The sequence below is a fragment of the Anguilla rostrata genome, chromosome 4 (genome assembly GCF_018555375.3).
Source record: "Anguilla rostrata isolate EN2019 chromosome 4, ASM1855537v3, whole genome shotgun sequence".
Classification (NCBI taxonomy): domain Eukaryota; kingdom Metazoa; phylum Chordata; class Actinopteri; order Anguilliformes; family Anguillidae; genus Anguilla; species Anguilla rostrata.
Genome location: NC_057936.1, coordinates 61,655,540 through 61,679,246, shown reverse-complemented (window position 1 = coordinate 61,679,246; position 23,707 = coordinate 61,655,540). Strand labels below are relative to the sequence as shown.

General features: G+C 44.5%; 1 protein-coding gene across 1 annotated transcript in view; it reads left to right on the top strand.

Annotated features, from left to right (window-relative positions):
- The window catches only part of LOC135253907 (cadherin-12-like), a 139,851-nt gene extending 116,920 nt beyond the window's left edge, over nt 1-22,931 (top strand). Inside the window, exons 8-12 of the mRNA XM_064333750.1 lie at nt 2,975-3,111; nt 8,451-8,572; nt 14,117-14,234; nt 15,532-15,783; nt 21,394-22,931. Of these exons, the coding sequence (XP_064189820.1) occupies nt 2,975-3,111; nt 8,451-8,572; nt 14,117-14,234; nt 15,532-15,783; nt 21,394-21,992 (1,228 nt within the window). The 3' untranslated portion in view covers nt 21,993-22,931. The remainder of the gene's footprint in view (nt 1-2,974; nt 3,112-8,450; nt 8,573-14,116; nt 14,235-15,531; nt 15,784-21,393) is intronic.
- The last annotated feature ends 776 nt before the right edge of the window (nt 22,932-23,707 follow it).

The window sequence follows — 23,707 nt, the reverse complement described above, 5'->3', positions numbered from 1 at the left end:
GGTTTACAAAACAAGTATGTTTTCGAACCGAATGTTCTGCGATTTGTATTGGCTGACTGCGGATGAGCAGCTACATTTGTTATTTCAAAGAATAAAACCTCTGGTGGTCTTGTCCTTGCTGTGATGGTGGGGGGGGTTTTGGGAGATCAAACGCAACTGAGCAGGGATTCTTTAAGCTATTCACCAGAGGTAGTATAACGACCAAGTCTCAAGAGACAAAAGGACAGGCAAAAAGAACGAGAAGAAAAATACTCCTAGGGGACAGTATCCCAAAGAAAAGCTCTAAACAACCCGCGTACTGGGTTTAAAAAAAAAAAAAAAAAAAAGGCTTTAGTATGAACTTTCTGAACATAAAACAAAATTGCCCGTGTAGAAAACGGGGGTAACTCATAGAAAACGGACCTCAAACCGAGGCTGAAAAAATAACACCCTAAAAGAAGAATTCTGAGTTTAGGTTGTGGCAATAACTTGTTGCCAACAACCCATAAAGCTAAAGACTGTTGTGCTAACTTTGTAGCTACAACAATCCAATACCGCAAACTCGCGATCCTATACCTTTACCACACTTGACAGATTACCGGCTCTCGTGTAACGTAAATGACACTGAAGCAAAGCTTATCGGCTTGCTAGGGGTTTAAATAGAAAGCCAACAGGTGCAAATTGTAAAAAGAGATTTGCACGCGTATAATTCAATCAAGGAAATGAAGAAAACGTAATGACCATATTAACTGAAGAAAAGGCGCAGATAAAACCAATGACCGTAATAACTAAAGAAAATGCGCAAATAAAAAAGGCCGTAATAAACGACAGAATGACGCACGATGTAAAAGAAATGTTGTTATCACCCACAACCATGACACTTGCAGATAAATTCGGAGATGGAATTCAGTGAATGAGTTGGTAATTGGTCTTTTTTGTTAGTGTAGGCTAATCTGTGCAAATTTGTCATTTGAAGCAGATATTGAATATATCTATTTGCAGTTTTGTTTTTCTTTTCTTGCAGCATTTTACATTTAGCATGTGTAAACAAAGTGACCAGGACCCAGAAATCAGACGAAAAAAGGCACAATCCATCCATTCAATGTATGTTAATGCATAACAAGTGTTTGCCTTTATCAGTACTAACCTTAGCCTTCTCACTTTGCTCCCTTTGTTGTAAATGAATAATGTGCTGAATAAAATGTGCTTTGTCTGTGCCAATGATGCAGCCCTTCTCTTCTGTGTAACCACAGAGATCAGATTGGGGTCACTAAGGCAATTTTAAAAGAGTCTTCTCTTCAATTTTATAAGAGTGTCTGATGAGCTATTCTCAGCGTGTTGCAATTCTGGGCTTGCAGTTATGGCTGGAATAAAAAACCTGCATACACAGGAGGCCCAGCAGCTAGCTTGGGATCTCCTGCTGGAGCCAGTAGTCACTACTGTCATTGGCACGTCGTCATGCCAACATGTCCCACCATTTAATTTCAGCATGGCTTTTTTCTGTCTAAAGGTAGTGGTAAATATCACGACTGAGTGTCTTCTGCCTTGAGTGTGCTTCATGCTTTCCTACTGTGATTATTTCAAATGAGCAATGAAAGAAACATGATTTGCCAGGTTCGCTTTTAAATATATATAAAAATTATTTTGAGTGCAGAACTGTGTAAGACATCTGCTGACATTCTAGACTGTCATAACTGCTATTTTCTGGCATCCCATTGGTCAAATAAAGTCACATGATAAATGTCTACTATGAAAGTGAATGCCTGCCGTGCTGTAATACCTGCTGCAGATTAAGCACGATATTGAACAGTACTGTAACAAACTGTTACAGACGTATGCACAAAATGAGGGAAAACTGAGCATCAATCTCTCGTAGATGTTTCTTCAGAAATGTGCCACAGTCAAATAGAAAAGGAGAAGAGCCAGGAAGAAATTTCTGACATCCTTCAGCTACCAGGAGAGTAGAGCGCAAATTTGAGCTCGTTACTCGCTAGCTATGTAATAATATCCCGTGAGTAAGATCATGAGCGGAGCATGTTTAGGTAGCTAACTACTCCTGCAGTAGCCAACTTTCTGATGTTCAAAATTTTACAAAAGTTTTTTTTTTTTTTTTTTTTTTTTCATTAGCTTTGGCATGCTGAAAAGTTGAGATTCCTTTATGAAAATATTACTTCTCAATGCAGGGGAACCGGAGCATTTCTAGTGTTACTGTTGCATTAGTTTAGTGCATTGTGCAAATAAAATAAAAAAGGATATCAATATGAATGTTGAGTCTTCCCGGTTCAAATTCCCTTTCTCTTTCAGAGTAACTTAGGGAGAGTTGATTTCATTGACGTGCCCAATTAATAATGCAGAGTTAGGGTGATATGACATCCGAAAGGGGAATGCAAGTGCAATATTCCTTCAAATCGCTGAGTTGCAGAAAATGACACATTGCTCCGTAAAACAAATTTAAAAAAAAAACCCTTCTCTCAGATCTGTATGTCATAAGATATTAAAGTAAGAAATATTAATATTGGGAAGTTGACTGGTGTGATATTGTTTTTGTGCCTCTTAACGGAACACAGTCAAAATTGATTGACACCGCTGCATGTCTGGAGATAGAAAATGCTTATGATTGGTGTTGCAGTCAGTTCGCCTACTTGTAGAACTTCATGTTTTATGAACACCGATAAAAGATATGTTGAATATGCAGTTTCTCCCTGCTCACCAGCTGTTTCAGATAGTTTTAAAGCAAATAAAGTTTATAATTGAGGCTGGGGAAAGGAAATCCCCTTAGAAAAGTCTTATAAATATTTACCAAAGGTAAAAAAAAAAAAAAGAAGAAAAATCAGATACAAGAAATTATTACCATCTACCACACCGCAATGCCAAATTAAACTCAATACATTTGTCCAAAGCTGAATGCAATACCCAATATACCTTTCTTTCACTGTATAAATGTACAAGCTTTCAAAACATTATTTATTTATTTATTTATCTATTTTTGTGTCAGGTATTCTATCGACTGGAAGAGTGATTTGGACAGCTACTTTGGCATTGATCCTGTGATGGGGACCATTTCCACCAATCAGCTCCTGGACAGAGAGAGCATCGCCCAGCACAACATCTCCGTGGTAGCGACTAAAGTTAGTAAGTATGACTACAAATCAATGGTGATTTACGCAGAAGCCATTGTGTGTGTTAGATTCTACCCAGGTCATTAGTCAAGCCAATTTTCACTGGAGTAATTTTATTTATTTATTTATTTATTGTCTTTTCATAAAGAATAATTCATCTCAGCCCATTTCAGACCAAGGCCATCCTTTAGTCACATTCTTTTCACTTTTTTTTCCCAAATTTTTATTTTTTTTTTTCAAAAGAGAGAAGCATGCACACGGACACACACAATCTTTTCCATTTTCAATATGGCACTTTTAGTATTATTGAACCACTGGATTCTTAAAAAAAAAAAAGTGCTGCTCTATTCTTTTACTTGTCTAAGGCATTTGACACAGTTGACCTTGGCATCGCGATAAACAGGCTTCTCGGTACTTCTTATTTAGTCACGCTTCAGGGTGGTATACTACCTTTCTGCTGGAATTCAGCAAATACACTTTGACGGGTCTGCCTCATCTTTTTCTGACTGTTTTCAAGGTGTGCCCCAAGGTTCAGTGCAAGGCCCTATTCTTGTCTCCATCTATGTCAATAGCCTATGTGATAATTCTATATCAAAATGTACCATTTTTTATGATGATGATGCCATTATTTACTGTTCTTTGTCTTCTGTTTTACAAGCATTTATTTTTTTTTTTTTACGGTCTGCTTTTGATGTTGCACAGTCCATCATCTTAACCGTGATTTGGTCAAGACAAAACCTAGCTTATATCATTTAGTAAATGAAGAGAGTTGCCTTCTGAATTAGGTCTTTGTTTCAGAAATAAATCCTGCTTCTCCTTTCCAGCTAGGAAATACCTGATGGCAGCACCATTTGTGTCACTGTTTGAGTATGGTGATGTGCTGTATAGGACTGTGTCAGCCCAGTGCTTACAGATGTTAGATTCTGTCTAGCACTGTGCTTTACAGTTTAATACTGGCTGCAAAGCTCTTATGCCCCTCTGTACTCTGAATGCCAGAGCTGACTGGGCTTCTCAGTGCTTGCATAGGCACATCCTCTGGTACAGCTTCATTTTCTAAGTCCCTCCGTGGGATATTTCCATCTTACCTGTGTACCTGTTTGTCCAAGAACCGTGGTGAAATGGGATATCCTTCCCTTGTAAAGATTGCCATTGTTTTCTTGTATGCAAGTGCAGGGGAAATAAGCAAAGAAAGCGTTGTGACATAACAACTCTGCTGCTGGTTGGACATAGTTAAATCGGCTGGGTTCCTATTCTAAATAACCTGGAATCCTTTTTAACGGTGCGCGCTTGGCATTCCAAAGACATTTTACCCTCCCCGGGGGTCATTTTAAAATAGTCATAGGCTTAAATTCAGAGCATGAATTAGATATCCCATATTAAATGATCATTCATAACTAAATACATATTTCTTGTCTTTATAATTTATAATGGGGCCTTGGGTGCAATTTAAATAAGCAGACGCTGCTGGCGGTAACCCATAAACATATCCCAGCACGCTCTGTCTATGTACACATGTTTCTATAGTGAATTTCAAAGCATGTGTGACAACAATACATGGTGAAAACACTGCTTGTGTCCAGAAAAAACTGATTGATTACAATTTTCACTGATAGTCTGAGGAAGTCATTACATCCTAACTCTGTGGCGCTCAATCAAAATCGCACGTGCAGTAAATTAATTAGCAGGGAATGTGAAATGAGACCATTAAACACTGAGCCTTTACTGCCTTGCTGGCTCGTTTCTACGCACTACGTCAAGGTCGCGGGCAAGGACGGAGATCAGTTAGAGAGTGCGGCGCGTCCTGCTCTCGGATCGGTTTGGAAGTCCGTCCATCCCCCCGTCCCTGCCCAGTCCCTCCCCAGCTTGTGTGTTCCCCCGTCACCCACCCCCACCCCCCCACCCCCCACAGAAAACTCCGCGGGACGGGAACACACGCTCCTGGAAAAGAGCCATCTCTTTGAGAGGTGCTGAGGGACGTATTGGCGAAAGTCGTGCAACAGCGGCTGTTGCATGCAAAACATGCTTTCTTCATGAACCCTGTGATCTGTCAGAGAGAGAGAGAGAGAGAAAGAGACAGAGAGAGACGGACATAAAGAGAGAGAAGCGATGGATGGAGAGAAAAAGTGGATTGATGTTCCATGTATTTGTATGGTCCTGTTATATAGCGCAGTGTAATTGCTTTGTTGCAGCTCACACTCCGCTGTGCATCACTGCTCTGAGGGTTGGTCTGTGCTGCCAGCGAAACACACCACAGTTCAACTGAGCTGAACTTATCTGAGAGAGAGAGAGAGAGAGAGAGAGAGAGAGAGAGAGAGAGAGATGATCTGAGCAGGAATAGAGAGAGGATTACTCCCCTCTGACCAGACCGAGTAAACCTCACCTTGGCTGCTCAGTGCTAGGTATGTGTCAGACCGTCCCTACATGCCTGCAGTGCTTGTTCCTACTGCTAGATCTGGTCCCTGGGGGAGGGGGGAGGGGGGTGGATCAGGAGGAGGAGGGCCGGGGGGGCGGCACTATCAGGTGGCTAGTCGGCTAATCTGCACCAGCGTTTGATAGCCTGTTAGCGGCTCTTATCCCACCCAGCCCAGCCAAGTGGCAGATTGCGAGACTCTCAGGCAAACACGCGCGCGCTTTCGTAGCCGGCGGCTAGCCTGCGCTTTCCGCTCAGAGCTAACGCAGTCGCCGCTGACCGCTACCTCCTCGCAGCCGCCCGCGTGACCTCCGCACATGCCAAAAAAAAAAGGAGAGCGGGCTCCTGGACGGATCCAAAGCGAAGAGAGGTTACTCGACTCGACGCCCCTTGAAGCGCGTTCCGGCGTAAAAAGGCGACGACGCGAGCCGCTGAAAAGTTTTTAATTAGCTGCTCGGTTTTTTTGCGCTTTATTTTTTTTTTTCGCGAGGCGGAATGCCGCGTTTTTTTTATAATAAAAACCCCGCCGCTGAGCTGGTGAAGTGCCGCCTCCTCGCCCGTCGCTCTGCCGAGGCGAGGGATGTGAAGTATCCTGTAGTGCTCTGGCGTACCGCGCCGTGCTGCTTTCCCGAAAAAAGCAATACCCCAGCTGTGCTTAACCGCGGGGTGCTTCAACAGCGACGCACGCTCTTTTAAAAAAATTTTTTTTTTTTAAATATAGAGGTGAAGGAGGGCTGTTGTTATCATGGAACTGTCGCGGGTGGCATTGTGTGCGCTGTGCGTGTACTTTTCTGTGTGATTTCCTGTTTTGTAGCTGTTGTTTTTTTTTTCGTTTGTTTTTTTTTGACTGTGTCAAGGAGGGATACACTGCATAAAACATGGAGGAAGAAGGTGTGATTCAATCTAAGAGCGAAAGATCTAAAGAGAGAGAAGCACTGCGTTTGTGTGTGCGTGTGCGTGTGTTACCATACATATGCACTAATGAATAAAATGCATGAAATGTACTAAATTTGTCTCCTGTAACCTCTAACTTTGACTTTGTGCAACTGTCTTAAAAAAGAACGAATAATTAGCAACTTCTAAAAAGCAGTGTTAATAGTTCTTTCTGCAGCAGATTTGTACTGACTTTATTTTTGCAGGGTACACGACGCCATCTAGTGGAGAAAATAAGAAGGCAGAGATGGCATTCTAATTTATGTTCTTGTTCCGGATAAAGAGACAGTGCATGCATAATGAAATGGTAATTTCAGATTATATTTAGCTTATGTGCACATGCTCTCTCTTTCTCTCTCTCTCAAACATGCACGCGCACACACTCACACGCTCGCACACACACACACACACACAAAGGTCAACTTATTTTGATGTCATGAGAGCAGATTACAACCATCAGTAAAAATGTGTCAGGAAGCTAAATGCACCTGTCTTTGAGACTGCAGGAGACCCAAGGACCTTGACAGAATCTTATAAAATACAGCGGAAGAAAAACAAAGAGAGAGAGAGCGAATGAAAGGGAGAGAGAGAGAGAGAGAAAGGGAGGGGGATAGAGAATGAAAGGGAGAGAGAGAGAGAGATGGAGAGAGCGCATCAAGCACACCCCATGTCTGCGTGTATTAATATGGAATATGATGTTTTTTGCCTGCATAGCTGACTGCTCAAGTCACGGGTTTCGAGGTCAGACCACGTGTATTGATGGTTTTGTGCGGAACATGTGTGACTCGTCTATTATTTATGAATCATGCACACATTTGTCAATAATATTGAGGCTAATATTTACACCAGCCTTTCAGCATTTGCACAGAGCAGTGTTGTTTTTTTTTTTTCAAAACCATGTGTGTCGTTGGATTTTTATCGTTTACTCGCCTCTTAAAAGGCTCTTCACAGAGTACAACTTTGAAAGGAATTCATAACTCTTCAGTATCCCTGAGTGTACAGGTAATGTGGTTGCCATAGTAATCGCCATGGTTAGCACACTTCACCGCTGAAGTGTTGAGCTGCGTGTCGGGTTCTGCAGGGTCTTTGAAAGAGCTAAACTGAGGCTAAACTCATGTATTGCGCAATGGGATAGAGTATTGTGGTGCAGCACTTAAACTCTCTGTTTTCTAGCCTCAGTTTTTTTCCAGAGCAGAAATGTAACATCACGACTATTGCCATTCTACAGTTGATGTCATGTACTGTAGTTGATCATGTAGTCATGTAGCCTATCGTGTAGTCATGTGGTCTATAATGTAGTCATGTGGTCTATAATGTAGTCATGTAGTCTATCATGTAGTCATGTGGTTTAACCTATTGAGGATGTAGTCTGTCACAATCGAGAAGTCACAGTGGTCCTTGTGAAGGACTGCCCCTCCTCTGACAGTGTCCCTATCACTGTTTAGGGGGTGAGTACTTTTCTCAGGCCAGACATCGCCAACCAGATTCCTAACCATCAGAGCTCTGCTTTTTATGGATTACATCGACGTTTACGAACAGGAAGAGATTTGTTCACAAGAACGTATTATGTCAAGAGCAGGCCATTCAGTCAATTTGCAATAAGTACGTACGTTATGTTGCAGGTCATATTTGTCTGCACAGTGAAACTCTCAACATAATTAACTACATTATTTTGATTCAATAAATGCAGCCAAAGAATACCGAAATTAAATAAATAAAAATGTCTGCCAGTAGTGCACTGTCCCCTTTCACTGAATAGAATAATGAAGACTGCAGTTCTGAGTATAACCACATGATGTCAGTGTTGTTTCTTTTATGCATCTTTTATTTTGGCCAATATATATATATATTTTTTTCCATTTCGTCCTGTTTTATGCAGGGTCATTCATTTAGTTTTCTTTTATTGTCAGAGCGTAAGTCCCTGCGTTACAGTAATATTAAAGATGTATGAATTGATGTTTGGGTTCTGTGAGTTATCGGTGAGATCCTGCCTTGTTTATTCCTTGCAGATAATCCCGTCCTGACCAGTAAAGTGGCCGTCACCGTCCACGTTCTGGATGTCAACGAGTTTCCCCCTGAGTTTGCCGTGCCGTACGAGACCTTTGTGTGCGAAAACGCTAAAGCAGGAGAGGTAAGTGGCTGCATTTTGGCATTCTGTGTCGGTTTGTTTGGCTGACTTCACACGTACAGATTATAAATGGGCTCTCCGTGTCTTTTGATGATATCATACAGTCGTGTTCCGGCTCCCCTCCTATGTGTGCGTGTGTGTGTGTGTTTCTGTGTGTGTGTGTGAGAGAGAGAGAGATACAGAGGAGATAGAGAGATAGGGGGTGAGAGTAATAAGGGGGACTAGAGAGAGAGAGAGAGAGAGAGAGAGAGAGATATGGTGAGGGAGAGAGGGAGAGAGGGAGGGAGAGAGATACGGGGGAGAGTATAAGGCACAGAGTTGAGAGAGGGAAAGACGGATCGTGAACAGAATTTGATACAAGGATTTGGTACTACTGTGTACGTAAGCGTGGGTGCAGAAGCGCACACACGTCTGCAGGCATTAGCATCAACAGGCTCTCCTGTCCGAGGAAGCAGCTGTTCGGTGGAGCTCCTGTCACCACTTTGCCTTTTGGGAGCGCACAGAGGCACCGGGGGGGGGGGTTGGGGGGGTTAGGGGGGGAGCGGTTCCCTCTGCATCTCACAGTGCGGGCTGCTGAGAAACCGCCACAGGACAGGCACACCGTCGCATGATATAGCGTTAACCTAGCGTAGCCTTAGCCTCACGAGGCATAGCATAGTGTTAGCCTAGTGGTGCATTAGCGTAGCATAGCTTAGCGCGCTAACAGTTTGACATTCCAGGCAGACCCTGCGTACTCCGGCCAACGTTGCCAGCCCCCTGTGACCAGGGAAGGATCTAGAAATGATTTGTGTAGGGAAAAAAAAAAATATATGAGTGAGAAATTACCCCTCAGTCACTGCCCTGTAACTCTAATCCCCCTTCCACACACATACACACACACACACACACACACACACACACACACATACACACACACACACACACACACACACACATACACACACACACACATACACACATACACACACACACATGCACACACACATATACACACACACACACACACACACATACACACACACACACACACACACACACACACACATCCATACACGCATGCAATCCTCTACCTCTAGGGGACCCCTGGACTCGCTAGCACCCAGGAAAGCTTCCCCTCTTACGCCCCCTTAGCTCCGCCCCTTCCTGTGACTGCACATGAGGACCGGGATCAACCTTGTACACGCCGGGTACGAAAGGGGAGGGGGGCAGAGGAGTGGGGGGGAGGGGGTGGGGGGGGGTTCAAATCAGATAGTCAGGGATTCTAATAACACGCTTGGCGAGGGATTCTGCGGATTTCTCGACCGTGACGGCGCTACATACTGATGCATTTAAGATAGCCAGCTGCTTGTGCATTTCGTTTATTTATTCATTTCTCTCTTTCTCCCCGCTAACTCCTGTGCAATAATGACCGTGTCTGTTACGCCTGAGTCGTCACTAATGTGCTACTCGGTCTCACGGAATGGCGGTTTCAGACCGCGGTAATCCTCCGCCTGCAGGTAGATATTTCTGCCCTTTCATGGTAACGAACGAGCAGGTGATGAGACAGGCCTATTTTATTTCCAAGACTAAAATTTTGTATTTAGTTACATTTACTTACATTTTTTTGAGGACTGCCCATGATGGCAGGATTTTAAAAAAAAGAAAATCCTATTGTTAATGCTCATTCCTCCATGTACTATACAAAGGTGAATTGTGCCCTTATAACGCATATTAAAATAAATCTGAAATTCCAGTGCTGGCAGGCGGCAGTTTAAACATAATGGTGCCATATCCACAGTCATAATGGCCGTAGGAAGGTTATGCATGGTCATATAAATGCTATAAATGCTGGTACTGCAGGAGGATAAAGGCGCTGCAAGCTTTTTAAAATTACTTTAAGCAATGCAAATCTATTCCTATGTTTGTTTCTAAAGACTGATTCTGTCAGAGAGCTTTCCTCACAAGTTAACTCATCTGCCATAAAAATAAAAAAATAAAAAAATCATTTTCAAAACAGTTTAACGTCGGACGAACAGCAGGCACATTTCCACGTGACGAGGAATTTTAAAGAGGCCAACAAGAGAGGGGATCGGATTCTTGTCAAACAGAAGCCACACAACAGTGTGGGGCACCTTAGCTGACAGGGAGAAGGGGATTTTACTGGTATCACTGGATGGAAGAGGGAGCGTCATGTAACGTGATATGTCATGGGGGTTGGGGGGGGCGGGGGGTTTGAGGGGGAGTCAACCAAAAAAAAAACTTCACATGTGCATGTAAATGCCCCTGAAGAATGTTACGGAATGTTAAGAGTGTTACGGGCGTGAAATCACTTTTTGTGATCCCACCTTTGTGTTACTTTCGACACATTTTGCGTCAAAGTTACTACTTTTGTGTAACAAATACACTATTTACGTATTACCTGAAGAATCCCTTGGTGGTTCACTTTGTTAAAACCTTTCATGAATTGAAAAGGCTCAAGCGAGGAGGCGGGGCTTCGCTCTTCTGGGAGTTTGGCTCCGCCCCACGTGGTGCGTAGCTGCCATGACAGCAGCTGCATGACCTCGTGATGATGATGACGATGTGGAAGACGGGTTAACCGAAATTATGCACAACGCCGAACGTCATTCCCAACTGAGTGGAGTCGAGACGCCTGGGCTCACTAACCACTTTTGTCTATGCGTTCTATAGGTGAACGACTTTGATTTCTCTATTTTTTTTCTCAGTAGCTTAACGGTCCTTTCTCGACTTTCACGAGAGCAGTATCCCGTTCGGCAATTGCAGTCGTGTTCGTGAAACATCCCTAATTATGAAGCTGCGTTTCCGATGCGGTATATACTCGTTATCTGCTTCTCACTTAACGCGTTTACAGATATTATAAATAACTATAACGAGGCATTAACGCGCACCGTGTTATCGATTTGTGATTTGTTACCGAAAGACCAGATCTGATGCCCAAAAACCTGCCTCGGTGTCTTTGGAAACCGATGCCCGGTAATATTTACATATGATTGATTATGGAAATATGTTCACTTGGAGAGGGGAAAAAAAGACCATTCCTTCCGCCAGGAAAGGCGATAAAACATGTCCTCCTGGAATCTCGCAGCTTGTGTCAGCTCAGAGGGCGATGTTGTCGTTATTATATTGCGTGTTTCCACGGCTCAGAAAGCTCGAAGACGAATATGGAACTTCCAATTTATTTATATTTATTATACAAGTTAAATATATATATTTATTCATACACACCCACATACACACGCACACACACATGCTCACACGCATGCACACACGCATGCACACGCACGCACACACGCACACACACACTCACTCATACATACACACACGCACACACACACTCACTCATACATGCACACTTACACGCACGCACACACACTCACTCATACATGCACACACACGCACGCACGCACGCAGGCACACACACACACATACATTCACACACACAGTGATTAACAGTTGTAAATGACCATATTGCTGACTGCATGCGTGCTTCCTTTGGGAGCACACTGTAATGGGCATAATTACTCAGTGATCGCACTCTAAATTCTGATTATGCATTCTTGTGTGTGGAACCAGTGTGTGCATCTGATAATGTCATCGCAGCTGTTTAAACAGAACATTCACACCTCACTGCACATGCCACTGTATGTCATCCACTTACATCTGTGACTCTAACCCTCAGTTTGACTCAAGAGTCATGTGTTTCTGTCACAGTCTATCGCTGTTTCTGGCACAATTACATTTATTCACTTTTGTTTATTAAAAAAAATAAAAAAGCAGAATTCCCAATAGAAGGCTTGTTTCATCACTCTCAGTTTGAAAGAGGACAGACACACACAGCTCTGCTCTCTGTTCTGCTGGCCACTGCATCATCTCATTGTGATTGGCTGTCAACATAAACCCCGCCTCTCTGGGTTATGTTCCACCTGTCAACAGAAACCCCGCCTCTCTGGGTTATGTTCCACCTGTCAACAGAAACCCCACCTCTATTGGTGATGTTCCTTTTGTGGGCTGAAACCCCGCCTCTCTGGGTGAGGGTCCAGCCAATTACATATTGACCCGGGGGTCCGGCAGCTCATTCAACACGGGCCCGGGTTTTGCCAATCGATACCCGACCGAGAAGCCCGTCATTATACCGAGATTAACACCGTTACGATGTGAGTGGCTTCGTGCGAAACGGCACATTACCGCCGCTCATTACAGCGAAGCACTTCTCTTTGTGCGGAGGCTGCCCCTTTGTGTTCCTGGCCCGGCCGGTGCTTCCGCACTGTTCATTTCCTTCAGCCTCTATTATTGTTCAGGGAGAGTTATGTCTGTTATCTCCAGAGTGGGAAACTGTTGTGTGAATTTAGTGCCCTCAACTACCTGTAGGTTCCTGTCGTCACACTCGCAAATTGAACTATTGTTGTCTGCGGTCACGTTCATTGCTTTGCATTCATTTTAGCTTTTTGAACTCAAGGGTTTTGAGGGGATTCTTTATTTTTTGCTGGCGAACAAAGCAGACTATTAACAAGAGAGATTGACTTACTTCCGTATTATACAACTTCAATGCATTTCCCAATATGTACACTGGGTATTTGAAGGGCTCTGTGTAGCCACATTGTAGCGTTAAATCAATTGTTATAGTCAATTCGGGTCCAAAAGGAAACACATGCGCTCTATTAAAGTTAAAAGCACTCAATTACATTTGATTTTAAACTGCCCATTTTGCCGTGTAGAAGTTCAAATTACTTGTTTTGGATTCACAAATTAATGGATATTGTGAAATCATTGCAATCAATACAGTACAAAGTAAAAGCAGTATCATAATATAAACAGTTATGCTAGTCGTATTTCTGGTACTGTAATAATTACAGTGATATACTGTAGAGTACATCTGCAGAGTGAATTTAAACATTATGCTGATTTTTTAAATCCACCGTAGATCAATGAATATGGTTTTGCTGGTGACCAGCATGCTGTAACTGGTCTTGCTGGTCTAGCATGACCGAGTGTATCTATTACCATGGCCATCATATTACCAGTAAACCAGCACGGCAATTTTCATTACCAGTTTGACTACGCCAGTCAACCAGCGTGACCATCACATTACCAGTTTGCCTAAGTCAGCAAGCTTTTCATTATCGGTTTGAGCAGCGTAAAGCCAGCACTGTCAAACCCACTTAGAACTGGTCTGTGCGTTTTCCTCAGCAGGGTGTTCTCCAGAAGAAAGGGTTCCAAAAGGCTCCTCTCCACAGACGAACCTTGTCCAGTTCAAGCATTCTTTGTCAGACAAAACAAAAAAAAGATTCAGCCTGGGAGCTTTTGCATTTTCCACACCTACCACAGAGGGTTCCATAAGGAACTAAACAAGGTTCCCCGGTGACCATGGCGATGAGCCAAAGGAACCCCTCCTTTTTTTTTCCCTGAGAGCGTAGCAGGACCGACCCCGCTCCACGGCCCAAACGACAGCGAGTTTAAGCGGAGAGGCGCTGGTTGGTGTAGTGCGAGCCTCGCGGGACAGCCGGGGCTGACCTGGCCTGACCGCCCGTGTGATCTGTGTGCTCCCCGCAGGTAATTCAGACCGTCAGCGCCACCGACCGCGACCTCCCCTCCGCCGGGCAGAGGTTCTCCTTCAAGTCGGCGGCCGGAGACGTCAGGAACAGGAATTTCACGGTCCGGGATTTTGGAAGTGAGTGGCTTCTCCGATAAGACTCTGATATGCGGACGTGTGCTGGGCTGAATGTGAGAGATAGCGGCGGAAGAAAAAAAAAAAAAAAAAAAAAAATAAAAATCATCTGGGGCTCGTAGAGGTTTCCTGAAGGTTGTGCTGCTCGGGTGCGTGTCCCGATAAAGCAGGATGCATGAAATAGCATCGTGCTTAAACACGTGTATCTGAGGTTAGCACGCTAAGAAGGGGGGGGGAGGGGCGGAGGGGGTGTTAGGCCCTACATTCACTGTACTGCTGTGCCTACATTTTGTTTCCACTCTGAAGTGTACAAGTAACATATTTCATTTTTTTGTACAATTCATCATGAGTCTGTTTCTATGCAAAATGCTGCAGCTGCTATTACTGCTACTACTGCTACTACTGCTACTACTAGTACTACTGCTACTGGTACTACTAATACTACTGCTGCCATTACTAGTACTTCTGCTACTACTCTTACTACTACTATTATTACTACTGCTCCTGCTGCTAATAATAATAATAATAATAATAATAATACTACTAATAATAATAAAAATAATGCCCTATGAAGCAGGTAATCCAGGCAGGTAAATATTCCTTGCCTGAAGAATGCTGTGTGTGCAGTTCTCATCACATCCCATAATGCCCCTGCTCCAGACTCTACACGACTCATCTTATTTATTTTCTGTCACTCTGATTTATTTATTTCTTTCGTTTTGTTCCTTGTTTATTTATTTCTTTACACCCCTTCTGTAAAGTATTAACCTCCCGGACCTTTTCCCGAGTCAGGCGGGACAGCCGCTCGTAGAAAGACGTGCCGGAGTCGAAGGTCGCTGGCCAGTCCGCCGATGCTGTAAAAGCTCCGGCTCAGAGGATGGCTGAGGTGACTCTGGGTCAGCTCTGCCGGGAACGGTGCTGGGCGTGTGAGACTGCCCCCCTGTGGCAGACTGAGGTCAAAGCACATCACACTTCGATTTTATTTGCAAACAAGTGCAAGACCTTGGCTCTGCCCTGTATTCTAGCTGAATATGTTACTGTTTTATCGATTCCTTTCTGTCTGCAATGAAGTCTGTCAGCCAAGAATTCAGAATAGATATTTGGGTTCTCCGCCATAGTTTGTTTGGTTGGTGCTGTCTAATAAAAAAATAAATTAATAAAAAAAAATCTTTAAATTAACCTAATTTGTTAAATTATTCTGTATCTGCTCGTTTCTTTTATTTTCTCCCAAAAATCAAGGTGGGTAAAACTTTTGCTCTTCTTACTCTTTTTTTTGTGCGCGTGTGTTAATGGCGTGCAGACAACACGGCGGGCATCGTGGCCAATCGGAGCGGGTTCCGGCGGCGGCTGCAGGAGATGTACTTCCTGCCGGTGGCGATCGAGGACGGGGGCCCGCCGGTGCGGAGCAGCACGGGGACCCTGACCGTCCGGGTGTGCGGGTGCGAGTCGGACGGGACCCTGCTGACCTGCAGCGCGGAGGCCATCTTCCTCCCGGTGGGCCTGAGCACCGGGGCGCTGATCGCCATCCTCCTCTGCATCATCATCCTGCTGGGTGCGTAACCGCGGAAACCGCCTCCCGCGCTCCGGGGACCAGCGCTTTGGCGCCTTTGGCTTTTTCGGCTAACTCCAGGTCGTGTGTTCCACAAAGACCGGAGACCTGGCCCAGGCCGTGTCCAAAGCAGGTTACTTGCCCACTGTTTAGTATGTAAGTTGAGTACACTGGATGAGGAAGTTGTTAAGTTGGCAAAAGGTTCCATAAATGTAGTGCACTTAAAATCCCAGGATTACATACTTATTTCTGGGGTTTCCACTGAGTGTACTCAGGAGTTCACTTTGAAGAAAGTAAACCATACTTCTGCTCCACACCAGAAGGTCTCATAAATCAGATAGGAAGAGGCGGGGCCTTTTTTTACAAGGGTGGGACATCTTATGACACTTCTGCAGTACCGTTGGAAAATAGTATGGATTATAGTAATATGCATTATTTAGCATATTGCCCATTGCATATTTAAAAAAAAAAAAACAGGCAGTGTGTTTAGGTGACAGTACATATTTTGCGGACGCAGTAGTTAGGAGGCTGTTTCGCACACAGCCCAGGTCGCATGACCTTGGTGTCACCTTGCCAGGTGTGTCACCTCCAACAGACACCAGTGACCAGAGCCTGGACAGGTCCTCACCATGGTTAGCATTTTCCGCTGGTTCTCCCAATGCTAATGAAATCTTCCATCCGGGACCAGACAGTGCCATAGCATACGTATCACGTTTTGACTTTGCTATCGCGCTCCTGGCCATTGCTGGTCGCGCTCCTGGACGTGTCGTCCATACTAAAGCACGAGTGTGAAAACTGCATCACTGTCTCTGCCCTCATTCCAGAGGCCCGGACAGCGTTCGACTTTAAAATCGTCCGCGATCTGCGGGAATGCCGACTGCTCTGTAAAGGGTTAAATTATTTCTGATGAGAAGCGGCGGACTCTCGGTGCTGCGTAGGTACGGGGTGCGGACGTGACGATGCATCGCCTTCCCTGTAATCACATCGTCGTCAGGCGCCACGACGCAAACCATTGATGCCATGAGGCCGAGCAGGGTCTCTATTACACGGCCAACCACTGAAGAAAGGGACACGGACTCCCGTCCGTCTCTCTGGCTGGTAACACTGATCAAACGCTCAAATTGAGCGTAATATTTTGGATTGGCCCGTTAGAGTGAGCCACGCACGCAAACGTAACAATGCGAACGCTTGTGCAATATTGATGATGAATAAATTATTGCTGTGCGTTTACGGAGGGTTTTGTCACGCGGTCGTTAAGACGTGGCTTTTAGATATTTCTGTGGGAGGGGCTGTTTAACAGCCCAGAAGCGAGGCGTGGGCGATGTGCTGGCCCATATCCTCTGTCCTGTCATTTCGCTGAGTGCTTCAAGCAATAAGGCCTAAATCTGCCTCTTTAGAAAGAAAAGGCATACACTCATACACACGCTCATACACTTCACAGGGTCCTCCAAACACACATACAGTTCAGAGGAACCTCAGATCCTCACACACACACGCACACCCACACATACACACGCATGCACGTGCACACATTCACATAGGCATGCACTCACGTGCACACACACAAACACACACATGCACACTCACATATACACACACATGCACGTGCACACTCACGCAGGCGTGCACGCACACGCGAACACACACACACACACACAGAGAACTGTGGGTTGGTCCAGAGGCCGACAGACAGGTCCTCAGACACCCCACTGTCTGTTTGATAATGTGGAGGCTGGGAGAGACCAGCCTTCTAGCCCGAGCACTGAGATCCCCCCCCCCCTTCCTCCACAGAGTCATGGAGTCAGCTCATGCCTCATTACCCCCCTTTCCCACTGTAACCTATCCCTCCAAGGTCATGACTTTAACCACCCGCCTTCCCCCTCCCATACTCACCTACATCACCGAAAGGGATGTAAATACCATTTATTACATCATTTCCTGTCTGGCCCTCCGTCGATTCAAATGGCTATTTTTCTTTTAACCACAACGTGGGTCCCGATAGGACGGGAGGAGAGAGCCGATTACTCGGCGTCAGACGGCCGTCTTTTCCTGAACTCCTCTCTCCGTCTGTGGCCCCGCATTAATCATGAGCATCCCGAATCAATCAGCCAATCACTGCTTTCATGGATGAGCTTTAACGAGCAGGTTATTGCACAGTGCTTCACAATGGAGGAAATTTTTAAAAACCAAAAAAAAACGTTTAGTCAGTTTCGGTAGATGAATAAATAAATAAATATATTCCCTGACCCTTTAGTGGGTGATTGAGTTAAACTGTAAAATGGTGGAATAAACCTTTATGGCAGGCATTATTTATCATGTGATTAATTCACCTTCAGCCAAGAAAATAGCTGAGTGCTGAGGGATGGATAGAGGGAAGGAAAACAGTTACAGCATCAGGGGAAGAGAGGAGGCCATTGAAGGAAAAACAAAATGTAACATTTAAGCATTTTAAGAAAGTCAGCTCATGAATTATTCATGAGCTGACTGTTTATCGTACACGGAGGGTGCGGGAAATGCTGGTAAAGAGGTTTTGTTTCAATTTCCTCAGATTTTCTGCTATCGTTGTCCGTTTTGACTGAAACCCGAAGGGTTTCCTGACTAATGAAAAAGAAACAGCCTCTGGCACAGGTCAGTAATGGAAGTGTGTAAACAAGGGGGTTGCCGGGTGGCTAATCCTGTTAAAGCCCTGTACCGGTGCAGGGGTGTGGAGCTGGTCAGGCGCTGAGTCTCGACAGTGCCGGTGCCAAATATGAAAAAAAGAAAGAAAGAAAGAGAGAAAGAAAGAAGGTCAGCATGTCTCCCGGGCTGTGCTGTAAGTCTTACTCCCCCTCCCAGTCAGTCTGTCCTGGTGAGAGCGGCAAATGACATCGTAAATTGTGGCAGCAGTGGCGGCGACGGCAGGTTTTCGAGAGCGAAAGGGAAGGGCTTTATTTTCTCCCGGGCGTCGAAGCGCACAGAGAGAGCGGCCCCGTCGTCTCCCCCTCACACCGCCGGCTGTTTTGTCCTTTAAGGGGGACGGCGAATAGGTCTGCGGGATGTTCCGGGAAGCCACGGCGGGAGCGCCAGCCGCCCCCGGGGCCGGCGAAGCGAGTCGCCGCTGTCCCAACAGCTGCCGGACACCTGACTGGTTGCCACGGAGATTAAACTGAACACGTTTCAGCTGCACAGTTATGGGGAGGGAGAGGGAGACAAACGGAGGGAGGGAGGGAGGGAGAGAGAGAGAGAGAGAGAGAGCTGACTGGGGAACAAACACACGCGCTACTGTAGATTCAACACTATGCAGCAACGATTATTACAGTGTTATTACAATGTAATTAACACTGTACTAACATTTAATTGCAATACCAATGTAATGTTACTTGGTAGCAGGGTATTAAATCATTACTTCAGTTCCCAGGTCCAAAGCCACTGTAATTAAAAATGTGAATCCATTATATGGGACCACACAGGTGGCTTCTTATCCAATCGGTATATGGCGATGTATGTGAAGATGTTGTTAAGGAGAATGCTGCTTCTCAGTGTGCTTTAGCGCTTGTGATTGGCTGGCTAAATGTGCCACACACTTTAACAAGGCCTCAGCTGATTGCTGATTGAAAAGAAACTACACAGCTCTGCAAGTCATGGTGGAGCCCACTAGGACACCTCTGATACTGACAGACACAATCCTAAAATGACACACTCGTGCCACTAGAGGGCAGTAAAGTCTTGAACAACTATAATTAGTCTTGCAGTAGTGTGACCTTAACTTGTGAAATACACCTTTCCGTTAAACATGCCAGTCAAATATATATTGATCTGCGCAGACGAACCCAATAAGATGTGCTCTAGCAAAGAGTGAAATCCTCTTACTGAAACGATTTACTGGCATCGCAGTGACAGTTTATTTGATGGAGCGTTGGTTTCCAGCAAATAAAATAATGCAATAAACACAAGCCCTTGATTCTTGCTTACAGAGCTTATCCTCTTAATGACTTTAACACGCAATGTGTGAATCTAATATATTTATTATCAATAATGTCAACAGATCTTTCTCTGTATGAATAGGAACACATCTAATACAACTGCCTACACTTCGTAATGGAAGAATGACCAGCTGGTAAGGCTGCTACAGAAATATGAAAAAAATGGAAATTAATATAATAAAAGAGTCCATTACTATTATTATTATTATTATTATTATTATTATTATATATTACAATATATAATATTATATATTATTATTATAAATATACATATGAATGATTGAGGAATTTTACTTTGTGTAATTTAATACTTTAATCTCAGCACTACATTTCTGTGTGAAGTCTGGGTTCAGTCTAGGACTCCATTTTGCAAGTGAAAGTTTGATGAAAGCACACAGAAGCATCCTCACATCTCATTCCCCACAAGCGCAGAACTGACTAAAACAATGTGTTCACGGACGGTGTGAGACGGCACTTCCCTCTAGCCCTGCTTATGGTGGATAAAAAAATTTAAATACACATGAATAAGGAATTAAATGTCAGTTGCAAGGAGGTTTGTGGAAACAGTGGAATTCCAGGTCATGGAACTTGGATCCTTAAAGCATCCATGTGCTCTATACCTCCACCTGGGTAAATGTGTGTTGATAGGGAAACCCGTGCTTATGCCGATTTTTGGTTCCAGAGGTGTGAGGTGTGTGGTGCCTCCGGTTCCCTAACCGTAGAAGCTGTGCCCACAAGCATCTTTACTCTCTTTGCCAGATGATGTAGATCCTAAGTGATTATACTCACAGTCCTGTGGTGTCTCCTGTTAACAGATAATGTTGGTTTGAAGGAGCTGACCGGCTTGTATCTGTTGTTACCGGATGTTCTGTGTTCAAAAGGACCGTGTCCACAGGGTGGAGGTTGGAGGCAGAAACCAAAAATGGCCTTTAAATGAACAAACAATATTTTAAGCCCGCTGTAAAACTCTGGTCCCCCCCACACACATGTGTAATCCATACCCTACTCGCAGTGATAACTCCCAGCGATATTGTTTGTTCTGAAAATAGCACCGAGAGGAAGAAAGAGAGATTGCTTGATTGATTGATTGGGGATTATACGGATTAGCCGAGCCTCCTGGGCGGGGAGTGAGTAGCTCCATGGAACATCGCTGCTGTCGCCCTTGGCTTGCTCTTGGCACTGTGCCCCGAATGTCTGCAGAATGCTTCGAGGCGTCTGTCCTTTGTGTTCCCAAAGTTCTGTACAGAGTTCTGTACGACCGTTAATGAACTGAACTGAACTGAACTGTAGGTGGCCGTCTGTCTGGGACAGTGTCTCCGTTTGTGCTTCCTTGTGGGTTTGTTTGATTGGTTAATTGAGTGATTGATAGTTGATTGATTGGTTAATGGAGCGATTGGTGGTTGATTTATTTGTTAATTGAGTGATTGGTGGTTGGTTGATTGGTTAATTGAGTGATTGGTGCTTGATTGATTCATTAATTTGCTGACTGGTGGCTGGCTGATTGGTTAGCTGAGTGAATGGTTGCCAAATATTTTGTTAATTGAGTGATTGGTAGTTGATTAAATGGTGATTGGTGATTGGTTGATTAGTTTGTTGACTGATTGGTGCTGATTGGGGGTTGATTAATTGGTTGATTGATCTTCCTCGGCAGTGATCGTGGTGCTGTACGTGGGCGTGCGGAGACAGAAGAAGAAGGAGACCCTGATGACCTCCAAGGAGGACGTGCGGGACAACGTGATCCACTACGACGACGAGGGGGGTGGGGAGGAGGACACGCACGCCTTCGACATGGGAACGCTGCGGAACCCCAAGGCCGTCAAGGAGAGCGGGTTCCGGCGGGACGTCAAACCGGAGGCCCCGCCCTGCCCCCGGGCCGCGACCGCCACCACCACCGCCGCCGCTGCTGCCGCCGCCACTGCTGCCGCCACCGCCGCCACTGCTGCCACCGCTGCCACCGCCGCGGCCGCCGGTTCCCGGGACAACGGCGACATCCGCGACTACATCCGGCAGCGGCTGCAGGAGAACGACGCGGACGGCTCGGCCCCGCCCTACGACTCGCTCGCCACCTACGCCTACGAGGGGGAGGGGTCGGCCGCCGAGTCGCTCAGCTCCATCGAGTCGCCGGCCGTCGACGGCGACGAGGACTACGATTACCTCAGCGAGTGGGGGCCCCGTTTCAAAACCCTGGCGGGAATATTCGGGGAGCAGGACCCTCAGTCGAACACTCAGTCGACTGAAAACAAACTTTAGTACCAGTAGAACACACCTGATGTTGAGAACTTCTTCTTTTGTGTTTAAGACACTTTTTATCAGTTTACCGATTCAGGGTTTAATTTCGTTTCAGCGTTTTTTAAATTTTATTTTATTTATTTTTTATTTTTTGGACTTTGTTTTTCTCACTGCCAAGATGAATTATTGTGGCGAGAGAGCGGGGCGGGAGAATGAGAAGAAGAAGAATAAGAAGAAGAATTGAAGGAGTTAAAGATACAGCCAGCCAGCCATTCAGTTATTATTTCCAGAGTCTTTTATTATTCTATTATTTTCTTCTTTATTTGTCACAGCTAGAGGACAGGAAGTTCTTCAAACCATGGAAATGCAAGAATCCTCTTTAACATTCTTAAAAGTGCCTCAAGACAACAGTTTTTGTTTGTTTGTTGAATTGTTTTTTTCTTTTTTCTTTTCTTTATTTATTTATTCATTTATTTTTGTCCAAAATGATTTTGTAACGTTACAATACAGCATTTATTTTTCCTTTTACTTCAGAAGCCCAGACGAAGGCCAAGATTAATGTGTTGAATGAATTAGAGTTAGAAGCAATAGAGTGTCTCTCTACACCATTAAGTGGTCCCGGTACATTGTTGCGGTCCTGTTAGGACCCAAAGTTATTTATTTATTTATTTATTTATTTATTTATTTATTTATTTATTTGCTATTTATTCATTTATTTATCAACCTATTTCTCTCAATCACTATATATTGTTTTTAAATGTTTATTATCTTTGAAGACACTTGAGGTTTTTGTAATTATTCCTGTCCCAAATGCAAAGGACATTTTGATCGCATGGGACAGCTGTACAGACTTGTATTTGTCAGAAAAGAAGGAAAGACTGAAAAAAAAAAACATTTAGGGCTAAACATGGAAACGTTGAGGTTCAGGTCATGTAATAAACACTTTTTTTTCTTAAATAACCAATCTGTAAATTCTTTGGCCACTCATTTGGAAATAATGCACTGCGATTGTTGCAGTGATGTTGATTACACTTTGCACTACAAATTAATCACTTAAGCTTTCACACCCCCATTACCATAAATCAAGTGGCTTTTTGTGTGTCAGTTTTTGCAATAGTATTTTACATAATATTCCATAAATAATGCTCACCAGTTTCTGTTTCAGATTACAAACCTTTCACGTTTATTGTCTTATGAAAACCAAGTTCACTGTCAGTTTTAATGTGTTATATTCACCAACCCTGAATGAGCCATACGAAGCAGGCTTCACAGCATCGCGGAATCCGTCCCGCACCTTTAAAGCTGAGAGGGGGGAGACATGGAAGCACAAAGAAAAAAAAAAAAAAAGAAAAAACACAAACAGGTAAGTGAGCACAACACAGCTTACAGTTTAACATGTCTCATTATTTAATCTCAATCAGTCTGCCAAGGGTACAACGAGGTTTGGTGTTCTTTCGATCGTACACGTGTCGTATGATTACGCGATTGAGGATTCAGAATCCAAGTTAATCTCCCGCACTATTTTCGGGGTGATGGTTTAACCTCAGTTTTGTTGATGCGGTTCCTCTACCGATATATCCTTCTGACGGACTGTGCTGTGACCGGTCGAGAAATAAAAAAAACAGCTCTCAGGCGGTGCGAAAACCGGGACGCTACGGTCGGGCACGCCGGGAAGTGACAGCTCGGCCATTATTCGGGAATGGTAACGGGGGCAGACAGTCGGAACTGGAGCCAGC